We start from the raw sequence: 15,707 nt of genomic DNA, 5'->3' as shown, positions 1-15,707 counted from the left end.
AGTTGCTGAGATATCGACATTAAAAATTGAAAAACTGCGACTATTTTCAAAAAAGTTACCTAAAACTGGATTTAACTTGAAAACGGTGCACTTTATCAAAATTTCACTAAAGTACTTTTTGATTGCAAATTTGATTTTACATCGAAAAATGAAGTTGAAAATTTTTTACGACCAATATTTCGATTTTTTGAAAAAAATCAGTATTGATTAAAAAATTCATAATTCGGTCAAAGATTTTTTGCACATTTTGGAAATTTCTGAAAAGTTGGCATTTTATGTCCTCTAAAACATATCAAAAAATTAAAAATAGTGTTTTTTGCAAATCGAGTTTAAGTGACAAAAAGTTAAATAAAAAATCACCAATTATTTTTTACCGTGTATCATTTTTTTTCAGTGTAGTCCATATCCATACCTACAACTTTGCCGAAGACACCATATCGATCAAAAAATTCCTCCAAAAGATACAGATTTTTCAATTTTCATACATCACATTTGTATGGACAGCTGCCAAATTTGTATGGAAAATTATATGGAGAATCTAATGATGCAAAATGGCTTCCTTGGGCATACCGAAGGCACCAGATAAGTTCCAGTCGGAAAAAAAAATACAAAAATTAAAATTCCAAAAAAAAGACCTATTTCGTGGAGAATTGCTCATTAAGTAACGTTTTTGTAAGAAACTCCACAATGTTATTTATTTTTTTTTTTGAGAAGAACAGGGCTGCGGAATCAGGTCATATTTTAGACGACTCCGACTCCGGCTTTATGAGTTAAGTCGACTCCGACTCCGCGGCACCGGCTTTCAGATTCATACGACTCCGACTCCGACTCCAACTCCGGCCTGCCAACTCTAGCCGACTCCGACTCCGACTCCAACACTAACTCAGTATTAAGAATATCTAAAAAAAGTTCAAATAAAATCTCCATTCACCTAATTTGCCCCCACCTATTAGATATTTTGAAGGCTATTTTGCAAATTTCCTTCAGTAGACATAGTCGATTCTTTAAGCACCTGCAAACTCTGTTCACAACTTAGAATTAATCAGCTGTTCAAAGGTAGTCCACATCAAGTCCACATCTCATGAAAAGTATTAATAACATCACTCACATGTTCAGCTCACACACACACATACCTGTAAACCGGGGTGACATTGATGTTCGGGGTTACATTGATAAGTTGAAGTTTTTTTTTGCAAAATTGTTTGTTGTTTTTGATTGTTGTTTTTTCAAAAAAAAATGGAAGACCTGGCCTTCATAATCGATTTGACATTTTGCTTAAATTTAGGCTTATATTTAGACTGTAATTTGTAAGACACAAAGTAACTATCAAAGTCACCCTGGTATTAAAATAGTAGTTTATGCAACATGTCGCAAAAAGAGGATTTTTTCAGCACGAGTCGTACATTTATCCAACGAGGTTCACCGAGTTGGATAAATACGAAGAGTGCTGAAAAAATCAAGTTTTGCAACGAGTTCCATACAACATTTTTTGCAATTTCGAAAAACACCCATTGAGTGACATTTTAAGTCGAATTTCCATGTTTTTTGTCAATAAATCGTTTAAATAAAAAAGTAGAACTTTTCAGCATTTATTTTGAAAAGTGTTGCTATTCGATTCCAATATTTTTGGTACAGAAAAGTAGGCTATTTCGTCGTTCAAGAATAACACGAAAAGTAAGTAGTTTCACGACGGAATTGCAAAAAAACAGTTTACGTAACTATATTACCAATACATGTTGCCATGATAAAATTCTTACCGGTTGAATAATATTTGAAAAAAAAATCAAGCTCTTTCAAAGTTACCCCGGTTTATGGCATTTAAAAAGAAATATTTTATGACGGAAAACAGCCATATTTTTAGACTTGTTCAACGATATTTGTAAGGTTTTAAATTTTTGTAGAGAAATAGTAAACATTAAGGAAATCGATAAATTTAATATATTCAATGGTGATTTCAAAATAAGTTGCAACTTATTTTGGATATTTTTTGTCAGTTTCAAATATTTACAGCACGAACCTTTGTTTTTTATTTATATGCAAAATTAGCATGATGAGTTCCAAGTAATAGATTGATATTCTCGTATATTTGACAGGGTAAGCACTCGCTCTTTACTCCATCCAATTTGATGATTTTCACTATTTAAACAACTAATTTTGCAGAGCTATTGATAGAAACTTGTTTGCTCACATCCTTTTGAGCTATTCATTACTCGATTTTAGTTGAAACTCTTATTATCAACTGAACATCAATGTGCTGATATGGCAACATTGGACGAAATTAGATACTGTTCCCCTTAAAGTTGATAATTTGATGGTAAATTTTATTAATGTTTTAAAAACGTCATCATTTTAGTTAAGTTCTGACAGTGATCCATTGTTTTTGTTAAATTTGGTGAAATTTGAATACATTTACAATTACTAGCAAAAGGAGGGAGTCAAGCATCAACTAAATATTTAAAAAAATAGTGCGCAACCAAAATTGTTTATAATTTTATGAGTTATGAATCTTCAAACATGGGTAAAACAGGGGAAATTCATCATTTACTAATCATATTGAAATAACACAGTCCGAGCTATCCAATCAAATTGAAAATGCTTCAAAAACATAAATCTGATAAATCTCTTTAACCAACACATAAATTAACTGAAAAAAAATCACTAAGCAGTTTAAAAAAAAATTAGTACATTAAAGTTTTATAAATAAATTTGCAGTATAACAAAAACTGAACAATAAAAAAGTTTATAAATAATATTGAATTTAAGATAACTCCGACTCCAGCTCATAAAATTTAGCCGACTCTGACTCCGATTCTGACTCCAGGTTCCCAAAAAGACCCGACTCCACCGACTCCGGCTCCGACTTCACAGCCCTGGAAAAAAACATTCCATTGAGCCTAAAACATCGAAGATCTGATAACCCCATTAAAAATTATGAGTTCTTAAGTGTTATTCATACACTTTAAATAGACCGGATCTCAGATATTTCGACAAAAAATTATGTCTGCGTTCATCATGCAAACCGTTAGATAAATAAAAAATAAAATCGGATAACCCAAGTTTAGTCCAGTTCTTGAGTCTTGTCTTGAGTTCAGTTTTTTTTTTCGATTTTTCCATACTCAAACCCACCGCTCACTCGCCCCAAACCGTCGCGTTCTGAAAAAGCTGACATTTTAACGGCTGTTTTCTAGTGCAAGTACCGTGCCCTCTCTGTACTCCAAGTCTCTCCATGGAGGTGGGTACTTTATCATAAGCAGTGAAAACGGAGGCATACAGCTCCGAGGGGGTGGGGGAGGACAAGTTCTATACATGTTTTAGCATTCCTGATGAGAAGTGATGTATTCGATTAGCATAATATTTCCTAGGGTGCCACCGACGACGACGACGTCTGAGGATTTTTCGGGCTCCACAGCATAGGCGCTATAAAGATGAGGGATCGTTTTGCGTAAGGATTTTGGCACCGTCTTCATCTCGTGTCTACCACGTGGAGTGACGAATGGACTCGCTGGGAAGGGACTTGTTTTTCTCCCTAAGGGAGGATGAAGGATTTGAAGGGCTGTAACAAATTACTTCATGCTTATTTATGGACTATTTCGGAGGAAACGATGAACTTCGTTGGAGGGATTGTTGCATTTCATATAATTTGAATATTTCTCAGCCAATCAATTTAAAAAAATGTCAATAACAAAAGTTCTTCTTCTAATTTTTGTCATATTCAATTATATTTATTTGATTTTCTTACAGGAATGCAAATATATTCTTAAAATATACAGATTCAAATTTCTTATCGAACTCATCTCAAACCCCAAAACCTCCATCGATCAGCAGTATCGCGCTAATGTTATGGCACTCATGTTTTCGGGTGTGTCAATCCCTCAGTCAGCTGAGACCTCCGAAAAAAAATGTAGTGTATTGTATGATGGACCGAAAGCTCATCAAAATGCAAAGGAGCCACTTTCACCCCCTGACGACTTCGTCGTCGTCGTCGTCTAGCGTAATTTGCATCATGGCTTGGCTGAGGGGTAGTTTGAACCTGATGCTGCTCTTTTGGCTACTGGTTGGAGGTGTATTAGCTACTCTGGAAGTTTTCGATAAAATTTGGGGATGTCATCAAAAAAAAAATATCCGAGTTCTTCATAATTTTCCATGAAATTTTAAAATCATTTGACCATCCCTAAACCAATCGCTGAGTAGCTGCGGATGAGCTCGGGAAACATCCCCTATGTTGATACCTGGCACATTGGGGGCGATGTTAACAGTTTAATACTGCATGTAATAACACTGGGTGTGCAGCTCGAAAATTTCCCTCGCTAACAACTGGCTGTGCCTCAAAAGTTCGCAGACTCGGGCCAACGCTGGGCAGCGCGCACTGATGCTCGGGGGTTGTTTCGTCCCAAAAGTGCACCACCAACAGCAGCGTCAGGTTTTGGTGACTGTATTAAAACATAACTTTTCCAGGTGCAGTTGCGTTGTTGCTTGGAGGGCAATAAGTTGTGAAATGGATGTTTTTTTCGTTGCGAATTCGTTAAACTTTGACTTTTATATTTTTATTTCTCTGTCCTTCTATTTGTGTTTATTTTTCGAGAATCAAATTTGAACATCTTCTGTTGTATTATACTGTTTTTTAGAAATAACTTTCTGGTGTTTAAAACATTACTCGTTTTGGTTCTCACTACTGCTAATGTTTTATTTTTTATTGCTCAGGAATGCAATCCCGGGCAGACGGTAATAACAAACTTCATGCCATTTTAATAACAAATATTGTTAAAATAACAAAAAGTGTTATGGAATCTTCTTAAAAAAAAAACAATTTTTGCATAAGGGTTTAATAACAGTTTATGTTATCATAACAAAATTTGTTATTGGTCTGATTGTTACCTGTTGGATCAGACGGACCCTGAAACGCCCCTGCCGGTTGGTCTTAGAGCCACGACCGACAGGGGTGGGCCTCGGCCTCTTTTTACGCGCTGGCGGGCAAAGGGACAAGAACAAGAGCCTTAATCTCAAGGGGGCTCGCCATCAATACACTAAACGCCTAAACACAAAAGCATTTCATTTTGTAACGTTTATTGCACTTACGGATCTTTATGTGTGTGGGGGGGAGAATCTGGCTGGCCGGCTGGTGCTGACGACGCTGCTGCTGCTGCGGGTGGGGTCGACGGGGCATCCGCACACGTGCTCAATGCGCGGTCGTCGACGATCCTCTGCTCGTGAACTCTCGTATCTGGCTGTGGGGTGCGGGCCGTCCTCCGGGACAGTTTCGGCCTAGTGCACGCGCTGGGTGTTCATGCGGGGGTGGATGCGCGTGGTTTCTCTCGTGCCGGGCGGTGTCGCAAATCATGCAGCGACGGGTACGCCGGCCTCTGGCTAGTCTTCGGCCGCGAACGCTCGCGGGATGCTTGTGGCAGGCTTTGGGCAGGGGTGCTCGAACTTGGGCGCGTCGCAGGAGGTAATATCCTCAGCGCGACGACGGCGCGGCAGGAGGTTAGGTCCTCAGCGCACCGAATAGCTTGGGGGCTCGGAAGCGACCTCGTCAGTGGGCACCGCTCGGCGGTGCAGCACTTGATCGACGGACAATAGCTTCAAAACAGGGCGTTTAAGCTACAACCACTGGGTCCTGTCGTGGGTGGTTGATCGGGCCGAGATTAGCAATGGGGAATGAGGGGACTACTGGGGCAGCACGTGGGTGGTTCGCAAATTGTTTGCAAATTGCAATTACCTGATTACTCGTTCAACAGGCACGGTTATTTCACTTTTCCGTATAGTTTGGTGAAGCCGGTCACTTGTAATTACGATTGGGTAAGTTAATTGAAATGGACAGTCAGTTGTCCTTCTTTTTCGAGATGCACTACTGCTCACAGTGACGGCGTGTTGGAAAAGACCTTTTTATTTTTGCAATGGCCACCAGTAGCCCTTCTCGGCTCTCGATCCCACACTTGCTCTCTTTATTACCCCTTTTTCGTGCAGATCTCGCGAATAAGCAACCCTTGCAGCAAATCTCGTTACAGACTCTGCTTCGTGTGTTAACACTTAAATGGCTATGGTTTGCGATCTGTGATATTTAGCTTTAATCTAACTGTGCTCCAATTTATTTATTAGTTTGTGTTTTAATTTAATTTAAGTTTTACATAAAGACGCTTGAAAAGACAAATACACAAACATCCTCATCCTTAATCCCTATGCATGCTACTGTAGTTACTCCCTAAGCTCCTATTTACCCTTAACGGGGCGGGGTAAAGGTAGAACGATTTAGTCACAACGGTAACACTACCGACTACTCCCCCCTAAAAAAAATTAAAAATGTAGAACATTTATTAATTTTTTTAAACAAAATAAACATAATCAAAATCGGCCCAGGATTGGATACTACTTTCGTGTAGCGGCCTGTTTTAGGCTCATTCAAAAAGTTTTATCCTTTGCGTCGAAGCACTAAACAGATTTGTGTTTTCCAACACGAAAACCATTTATCAACGCTTTTACTCAAAAATCAATTACTTGACCTTCTCATCTTCCAGTGATCCAAAATAGATACCCATTCTGAGGAAGAGATCCAGTGTTCTGGCTCTGAAAATGTGACGAATATTTTCTGATGTGGTGTAGAGTTTTCCAAAAACCAATGAATTTTGCTGTGCTAATTTGTTTGATAGGGAAAGTTGTAGTTCGGATCAACAAACATCGAGACATCAATTACTCACCAGCGTAGGACAAATGTAACATGTTAAAAACATTTGCACGCAGCGAGAAGAAATTTTACATTTTGAGTTTTGTTAACATAGATCATTTTAATTTCTTTATCGCTTCTACTCTGTCAGGTCGATGCAAATCGTTCGGATTTCGGATTATATATATTCCCTTTTTGACAAAACAGTACAAACATAACGAAAAGGCTTTTACTCAAACAAAGAACATCAAATTCGTTTTCTTGCTCTCTCGCACTCTTGAAATTCAAAAGACGATCTAAAAGACTGATCATGATCAACACAAAGCATTCAATTGTGGACACAACGTGGTACAACACAAAAGATTTGATAAATAACACCTTAAAAGTTTTCTCTGACTACATTTCGTAACGAAACAAACATAAAATTGTTTCAAAATGTGTAAAGCTCGTGCTAGTTACTCGGGGTTGCCTGGTTTAAGGTCGGCCGCCGAGAAAATTCCAATATTTTTACCTTGCTCATCTAACAACTCGTACGAACTAGTGCCGCGTCTGGAAACAATAGTACAAGGAACGTACGCAGGTCCCAGTTTCGCGTTGTACGCATCCCCAGCTGAAGATAAAGTGAAATTTCTCTTAAAAACCTTCTGTCCCACCTGGTACACCGGTGCAGGCTTCCGGAACCGAAGGTTATAAGCCCTCTCGCTCTTTTCATGCGCTTTTACTAAGTTTTTGCGAACAATTTCAAAAATATTCCTATCCACTTCTAGTTTCCTCGCCATTCTCTCCGTTTCCGATAGCTCTGTTTCATCAACCTCCCGACGATGTTCCTCCCCTTTCGCTATGATTTCATGCCCATACAAGATCTTATACGGCGTGAAACCCGTAGAAGAGTGCCACGTGTTGTTAATCGTGTACTCCACCTGAGAAATTTTGGTATCCCATAAACGCTGATCAAGTTTTACATAGGTTCGTATGCACGCATTTATGCTCCGGTTCAGGCGCTCGACCGGGTTGGCCTGACTATGGTGGCGCGAGTTGGCCCAATGCTGCACTTGATACCTTCCCAAGAAATCTTTAAACTCCCTACTAAGAAAACTGGTCGCGTTATCGCTAATCAGTATTTCCGGAACGGAGTAGCGTCGGAACCATTGTTCTTCAAGGATTTTGATGACTATGCTGGCTGAAATTTTCTTTACAGGCACCAAAACGGTCCACTTTGAGAATAAATCGAGTAGAACTAACAGATGCATATTCCCAGCTCGCGATCGGGGCAGCGACTGGATGAAATCGATCGCTAGTATTTGAAATGGTTTTGTGGCTAACCGAGGATTTCCCATTGTTGGATGTTGCGATGTGTTGGAGGGTTTACATTCTTTACAGATACGACATTTTTCTATGTATTTCCGAGCCGAAGTTGCCAATCGTGGCCAAAAATACCTCGCTCGTAGTTTCTCTAGTAATTTCTCATATCCGACGTGCAAAGCTTCGTCGTGCTCTTCTCGCAAAATGTTCTCTCTCATCTTCTCCGGCACACAGAGTTTCCACTCAAATCTAAAATCAAGAACCTCAGTTTGTGCTGGAATAAATTTATAAAGCTTTCCTTCTTCCACTTTGAAGTCGACGAACTCGTCTGGAGTCGCAAGAACTTTTTTGTATATGCTCGAGTACCACGCGTCTCCATCCTCCTCAAGCGACGAGATCTCCAGCGAGCGCGACAACGCATCAGGTATGACATTGTCTTTACCGCGCCGATGCCGGATCTCTAAATCATAGCCTTGCAAATCTATGCTCCAGCGGCTCAACCTGGAAGAGGTCCGCCATTTTCCGTTCATAATATGCGTGAGAGCAGAAGCATCGGTCACGACGATAAAATGGGTTCCTTCTATATATGGACGATATTTCTCAATGGCCGACAGCACGGCCAAGCCTTCCTTCTCAGACGCTGCGTAAGCTTTCTGAGCGGGAGAGAGCTTTTGTGAGAAGTAAGCTACAACTCTCTCTCCGTCGGCATGCTCTTGTGTGAGAATTGCCGCGATCGCGCTATCGCTCGCGTCACACTGAATTTGAAAGGGTAGATCAAAATTGGGATTAGCGAGCACTGGGGCTGCAATTAGACTTTCTTTGAGCTGTAGAAATGATTGCTCTGCTTTTGGATTCCAAATTAAATTTTTAGGTTTCTTCTTTAATAAATCAGTAAGTGCAGCTGACATGTCGCTAAAATGTGGAATGAATCGTCTATAATAATTCGCCATTCCTAAAAATCGGCGTAGCGAACGGAGCGAGTTCGGCCGCTCGTAGTTCAAGATGGCTTCCACTCTATCTGGATTCGGACGAAGCCCGTCCGGCGAGAGTACATAACCCAGATATGGTAGCTCGCTAACACAAAATTTAGATTTGTCGAGATTTATGGAAAGGTTGGCTGTCTTCAATCTCCGCGCTACTTCGGCGAGACTGGCGAGATGCGCTTCGAATGTTTCACTAACTACCACAATATCATCCAAATAGACGAAAACATTCGGTTCCAGTTCCCCAAACCCCAACACTTCGTCCATTAAGCGAGCCAAGGTCGCTGGACTGTTGATAAGACCGAAGGGGAGCCGAGTAAACTGGAACAATCCCCGTCCCAACACCGCGAAGGCCGTATATTTACGCGAGGCTGGATTCAGTGGTATTTGTAAGAACGCTTTTGTAAGGTCGATCGTGGACAAAAATTTACATGAACCCAGTCTGCTCAATATACGGTCCTGGTGTGGAAGGGGATAAGCGTCCCGCACAGTCCGCTCATTTAGTCGCCTTGCATCGAGACATAGTCGCACTTCGCCCGTAGGTTTTATCACGGGAACCGTGCTTAACGACCAGTCACTTTTGCTCGGCTCAATTACTTGTAATTTAAGCATGTTGTCTAATTCGAGATTAATTTTCTTCTGCATTGCTGGTGAGGTTGGATATGGATTGATTCGAACTGGTGGTGCGCCTAAAAAATCTTCTTTAAGCTCTATTTTGTGAGATATTAGTGGAGTAGTTTCAAGAATTTTCCCATCGATCGCAACCTTGAACAGCTGCTTGACCGATTCAATTTGTGCCCTCTGCTGGTCGCTAAGTGTAACATTTTCCTCGTCTTCTTCTTCGCTCTCAACACCGTTTCCACATTCTTCTACTACATCAACCTGTTCGATGCCAACACTAGTTTGAACACCAGGCTGGATACGAAACGCCCTCCAAAAGTCATTAAATCCTAATATCAAACGTCGTTTTAATTTTGGTGCAACAAGAGCTTGGATTATTTTGTTCTCATTGTTGAAAGTAACTGGCAAATGTACATAACCTTCCACGTCCAGCGGTGACCCCGAGGCTGTCCTCAACGTGGTCTCCGTCGGAAAAATCTTCAATTTCCACTCTTTAATCAGTTTTTTACAACCCACTCCCAACACTGTCTTCTGGGCACCACTGTCGAGCAACCCAATCAACTCTCTACCAAGAACGCTTACTTTCGCAAAGGGGCGACTATCACCATCCACCTTTACAAACAATTCTTCTACTTCATTCTCCGAGCAGTATTCTTCTTCAGAAACAATTTTAAACCCGCTTGATGTCAAATCACGAGTCGCAAGATCGGTAGTTTGAGGATTTGGAGTTGTCGGTTCAACCTGCCTCATCAAGTTGAAATTAGACCGTTTTTTTGGCAATGCGGACATTTGGAAGTAAACACGTCAGGAAACCCGCAAACTCTGCAAAAATTACCCTTTTTGTTAGGACACTCAGTGTAATGGTGTCCCGTGTTTCTACAATTGTAGCAAGTACCTAATGGTGGTCGCTTGTATTGATCTACCAACACTTGCAAAGTTCCTGCTGCTGTCCCTTCCAATTCCTTTATCGCATCGTTAGGTTTCTCTCCCCCTTTCTCATTACCCCCCTTTTGACCCTCCGATCGCTGATTCTTATCGTTGTATTCTTGATTTGGTTTGCTTCTGGAAAACACTTTTGTATTTTGTCCCGAACTGTAATTATTCTTCTGTTTTTGAGGCTGTGAAGATGTAATCTCGTTTATAGAATGTTGTCTTGGACGAACCGGACCCTCGACGGACTTCGAAAACAAGTTACAATTGTTCTCGTCGACGATTCGGCCGTATTTCTTAAGTTTTGACATTGTTTTGATATTTGCTCCTGTCAGTGCATTTTTGTAATCATATCTCAAGTTACGCCACATGATACGAAACTTGCGGCGCTCTGAAATCGGTTTTGTCATGGCATGAAACAACTTTTGCATGTCGTGAAAATAATCGGAAAATTTCTCGCCCTTGGCTTGACGACGCGCAGAAGCTTGAGTTTCAATCTGAAAATTCAAGTCTGGCGGTAAAAACTCACGCTTAAGTTCCCTCTTCAGACCTTCCCAGTTGCGAAAATCTCTATTTTCATACGCTTCCATATACCAATCCTTAGCGCGACCAGAAAATAAGTGAAGCGCTCCTCGGAATAAATCCTTGCTCGAAATTCCCTCAGCTTCCTTACGCATCTTCACCTCTTTCAGAAAATCCCCCAGTTTTCGCCCTTGATCTTTTCCCTCATACTTAAGTTTCCATTCCGCCACACGCTTGAGATGACTCTGCTTACTCCGTGACTTCTTGTACTTCTTATGCTTTCGTCTTTCCCATTCCGAGTCCGACGAACTGTCTGAGCTCGAGCTGGAAAAGCTGTCACTAGTCGTGCTTGAGGATTCACTGTCGGAAGTTAGGTGTGAATCACTTGATTGTGATGAAAAGCTATGCTTCCGGCTCCTCTTTGCCTTCTTCTTACGCTTATTCCGCTCAGATTTTCCCTTTCCGCTCCTCCTCTTCTTATTCTTCTTTCGCTGCTTCCTGGTATTCCTATCCGAGCCGTCGCTCACCGAGCTCTCTCCACAGGAAATGTGCCAAGAGGCATCTGTTTCCGTGGACTCGGTTTCGCTGTCCGGCTTTGGTTTGCCTTTCAAGTTGGTTCCCTTATCATTCGCATTCGCTTGTGCGTTTGACTCGGTGATTTTAAGCTTTTCAGTCAGATCATTCAACAATTGTCCCAACCGCTTCTTACGAATCATATTTTCCTCCATTTCCTTCAATTTACGCTCTTCCTCTTTGATACGCTCCTCTCTCATTCGGTTTTGCTCATCCGCCGTCTGAGAAACAAAAGTTTTTAAGGTTTTCATCATCTCACTAGCATGCTCCAAATTTCCCAGTTTTTCCAACTCATCCAACATATCCAACACCTCAGTCTTACGCTTCTCAGTTGACTCAATTTCCTCTTGAATTTTTGAAGTTACATCATTTTCTCCTCCCGAAATTTCCTTTTCAAAGTCAATTCCTGACACAGTTTCATTCAGAATTTCAATCTCGTTGCGCACCTCTTCGAGAGTTTCAGAAATATTTTCATCAACCTTACTCGACTTTGGTGGTACCTCAACTGAAAACTCTGGAAAGTGTGTAACGAAAAGTTTGTTTGCTTTTTTACTCAAATTAGTAAGATCAGAAGTAAATTTGTGAGCCCCTGAGGCTTTTGATGCTAAAAAGATACGCACTCTGTAATGGATCAACTTAGTTTTTAATTTTATTTTCTGATGAACAGGTGTTTTGGAACTTTCCAAAAGTCCCTGAATCACATGCAGTTTTGCTTTTATAATTGAAAGTTCATCGGAGAGCTTCCTCCAAGTATTTACAACCGTAAAATCTTTTGTCGCTTTTTCTTCCTTCATCTTCTCCTTTAATCTTCTTCTTTTTGTACTGTCGGGCTCTTTTGCACTAAATGAAATCTTTCTTGTGTACAATTCATGTTCCACCTCATCAACAGACAGGTGAGAAACATCCATGGATTGATATAAGATTTGTAAATCCATAATGAATAAATTTTACGACCTGAAAATCAGAGAAAAGAAACGATATTGTTTAAAATCTAATATTTAAGAAAAATACTCTTACCACAGAAGTTAGTTATTAGTCACAACTGAGTAATTTAAAAAAAAAAGAATAAATAGCTAAATTGAACGACGAGTCGAATCAAGACCCAGTAATTGATATATTATTTACAACCTTTGATTAATTCTCCCGCTATTTAGTGCTCTACACACAAAAAACCCTTTTGAATGCGTTCGCGCACTGGCCACCTATTTTGAATCTGAATAATTTGCTGGAAAAAGCAGATTTCGTGCACAGCTGCAACTAAACGTTCTCTAATTGGAGGCTTTGCAAAAGTACCCTAGCTTTATCAACTCTAATCGCAAACAAGTTTAGTGCGTTGATGGCCAAATAATTACTTATTAAACTTTACATTGGGCGCCATTTGTTACCTGTTGGATCAGACGGACCCTGAAACGCCCCTGCCGGTTGGTCTTAGAGCCACGACCGACAGGGGTGGGCCTCGGCCTCTTTTTACGCGCTGGCGGGCAAAGGGACAAGAACAAGAGCCTTAATCTCAAGGGGGCTCGCCATCAATACACTAAACGCCTAAACACAAAAGCATTTCATTTTGTAACGTTTATTGCACTTACGGATCTTTATGTGTGTGGGGGGGAGAATCTGGCTGGCCGGCTGGTGCTGACGACGCTGCTGCTGCTGCGGGTGGGGTCGACGGGGCATCCGCACACGTGCTCAATGCGCGGTCGTCGACGATCCTCTGCTCGTGAACTCTCGTATCTGGCTGTGGGGTGCGGGCCGTCCTCCGGGACAGTTTCGGCCTAGTGCACGCGCTGGGTGTTCATGCGGGGGTGGATGCGCGTGGTTTCTCTCGTGCCGGGCGGTGTCGCAAATCATGCAGCGACGGGTACGCCGGCCTCTGGCTAGTCTTCGGCCGCGAACGCTCGCGGGATGCTTGTGGCAGGCTTTGGGCAGGGGTGCTCGAACTTGGGCGCGTCGCAGGAGGTAATATCCTCAGCGCGACGACGGCGCGGCAGGAGGTTAGGTCCTCAGCGCACCGAATAGCTTGGGGGCTCGGAAGCGACCTCGTCAGTGGGCACCGCTCGGCGGTGCAGCACTTGATCGACGGACAATAGCTTCAAAACAGGGCGTTTAAGCTACAACCACTGGGTCCTGTCGTGGGTGGTTGATCGGGCCGAGATTAGCAATGGGGAATGAGGGGACTACTGGGGCAGCACGTGGGTGGTTCGCAAATTGTTTGCAAATTGCAATTACCTGATTACTCGTTCAACAGGCACGGTTATTTCACTTTTCCGTATAGTTTGGTGAAGCCGGTCACTTGTAATTACGATTGGGTAAGTTAATTGAAATGGACAGTCAGTTGTCCTTCTTTTTCGAGATGCACTACTGCTCACAGTGACGGCGTGTTGGAAAAGACCTTTTTATTTTTGCAATGGCCACCAGTAGCCCTTCTCGGCTCTCGATCCCACACTTGCTCTCTTTATTACCCCTTTTTCGTGCAGATCTCGCGAATAAGCAACCCTTGCAGCAAATCTCGTTACAGACTCTGCTTCGTGTGTTAACACTTAAATGGCTATGGTTTGCGATCTGTGATATTTAGCTTTAATCTAACTGTGCTCCAATTTATTTATTAGTTTGTGTTTTAATTTAATTTAAGTTTTACATAAAGACGCTTGAAAAGACAAATACACAAACATCCTCATCCTTAATCCCTATGCATGCTACTGTAGTTACTCCCTAAGCTCCTATTTACCCTTAACGGGGCGGGGTAAAGGTAGAACGATTTAGTCACAACGGTAACATGATATTGGTTGGCAGCCAAAACAACTTTGGAATAACATTTTTTGTTATGGAAGAATACCTTCAACTGTTATTGAGATAATCGGATTAGTTGTTAAAATAACAAAAAATAATAACAAAGATTTGTTTGAAGGATAACTAAAAATGTTATTAGTCTGTTATTACAATAACAATCCAATAACAAAAAAATCATAACGACGAATAAAAATTCTTGTTATAAATAACATAAAATGTTATTGGCCTAGTATTTTAGAATATCAAAAAATGTTATTCCCACGTTATTTCCGTCTGCTCGGAATATTAATTTTTAATGTTTTTTTTCGGTTTTCAATATTTTGCAATGTTTTTGCTGCTAGGTTAAACAATTAACATTAATGTTCATGATTATTTTTGAAGTTTATTTTTCAAGCAAAAAGCGTTTGACTGGTGGAGCTTTATCAAACCGTGATTTGAAAGAAGCTTGGGCGACAATTGCATAAGTTTTACCCTTGAGCAATTCTTTGAGATTTCGGTCATTCGATTTTTTTTTTGAATTTTTTAATCCGGCTGAAATTTTTTTGGTGGCTTCGGTATGCCCAAAAAAGCCATTTTGCATAATTAGTTCTTTCATATAATTTTCCATACAAATTTGGCAGCTGTTCATACAAACATGATATGTGATAATTCAAAAATTAGTATTTTTTGAAGGAATTTTCCGATCGAATTGGTGTCTTGGGCAAAGTTGTTGGTATGGATATGGATTACACTGAAAAAAATAAAACACGGTCAAAAAAAATTTGGTGATTTTTAATTCTACTTTTGTCACTAAAACTTGATTTGCATAAAAAACGCTATTTTTTTTATTTTTTGATATGTTTTAGAGGACATAAAATGCCAACTTTTCAGAAATTTCCAGAGTGGTAAAAAAATCTTTGACCGAGTTATGATTTTTTGAATCAATACAGATTTTTTCAAAAAATCGTAATGTTGGTCGCAAAAATTTTCAAACTTCATTTTTTTATGTAAAATTGAATTTGCAATCAAAAAGTACTTCAGTGAATTTTTGATAAAGTGCACCGTTTTTAAGTCATAGCCATTTTTAGGTTACTTTTTTGAAAATAATCGCAGTTTTTATTTTTTTTAAATTAGTGCCCATGTTTGCCCACCTTTGAAAAAATAATGTATTGAGTTTTTTGGGTGAGAATGTATTAGGTTTTTTCAATTGAAATTATATGACTATCTATTCAATTTTTATAATTTTAATTGTACATTTTTATGGATTTTTCGGAAATCTCAAACCCTTCCCTTTCCTTCCGTTGAGGTTTTTCTCCATACAAAAACAAATCTTTTTTGTAGGTTATGCTGCA

The 15,707-nt window shown here is 40.4% G+C and overlaps 1 protein-coding gene across 1 annotated transcript; it reads right to left on the bottom strand.

Annotated features, from left to right (window-relative positions):
* Positions 1–3,358: 3,358 nt before the first annotated feature.
* On the bottom strand, positions 3,359–11,789 carry LOC128093839 (protein FAM133-like). The gene is made up of 2 exons (XM_052711679.1): positions 11,270–11,789; positions 3,359–3,417 (listed from the first exon to the last, which is right to left on the bottom strand). Exons 1-2 carry the CDS (start codon positions 11,787–11,789, stop codon positions 3,359–3,361), a joined length of 579 nt encoding a protein of 192 aa, XP_052567639.1.
* Between the last annotated feature and the right edge of the window lie 3,918 nt (positions 11,790–15,707).

This window comes from Culex pipiens, chromosome 1 (assembly GCF_016801865.2).
Source record: "Culex pipiens pallens isolate TS chromosome 1, TS_CPP_V2, whole genome shotgun sequence".
NCBI lineage: Eukaryota > Metazoa > Arthropoda > Insecta > Diptera > Culicidae > Culex > Culex pipiens.
The sequence above is the reverse complement of the archived record's forward strand: the minus strand, read 5'-3'. Positions and strand labels throughout refer to the sequence as shown.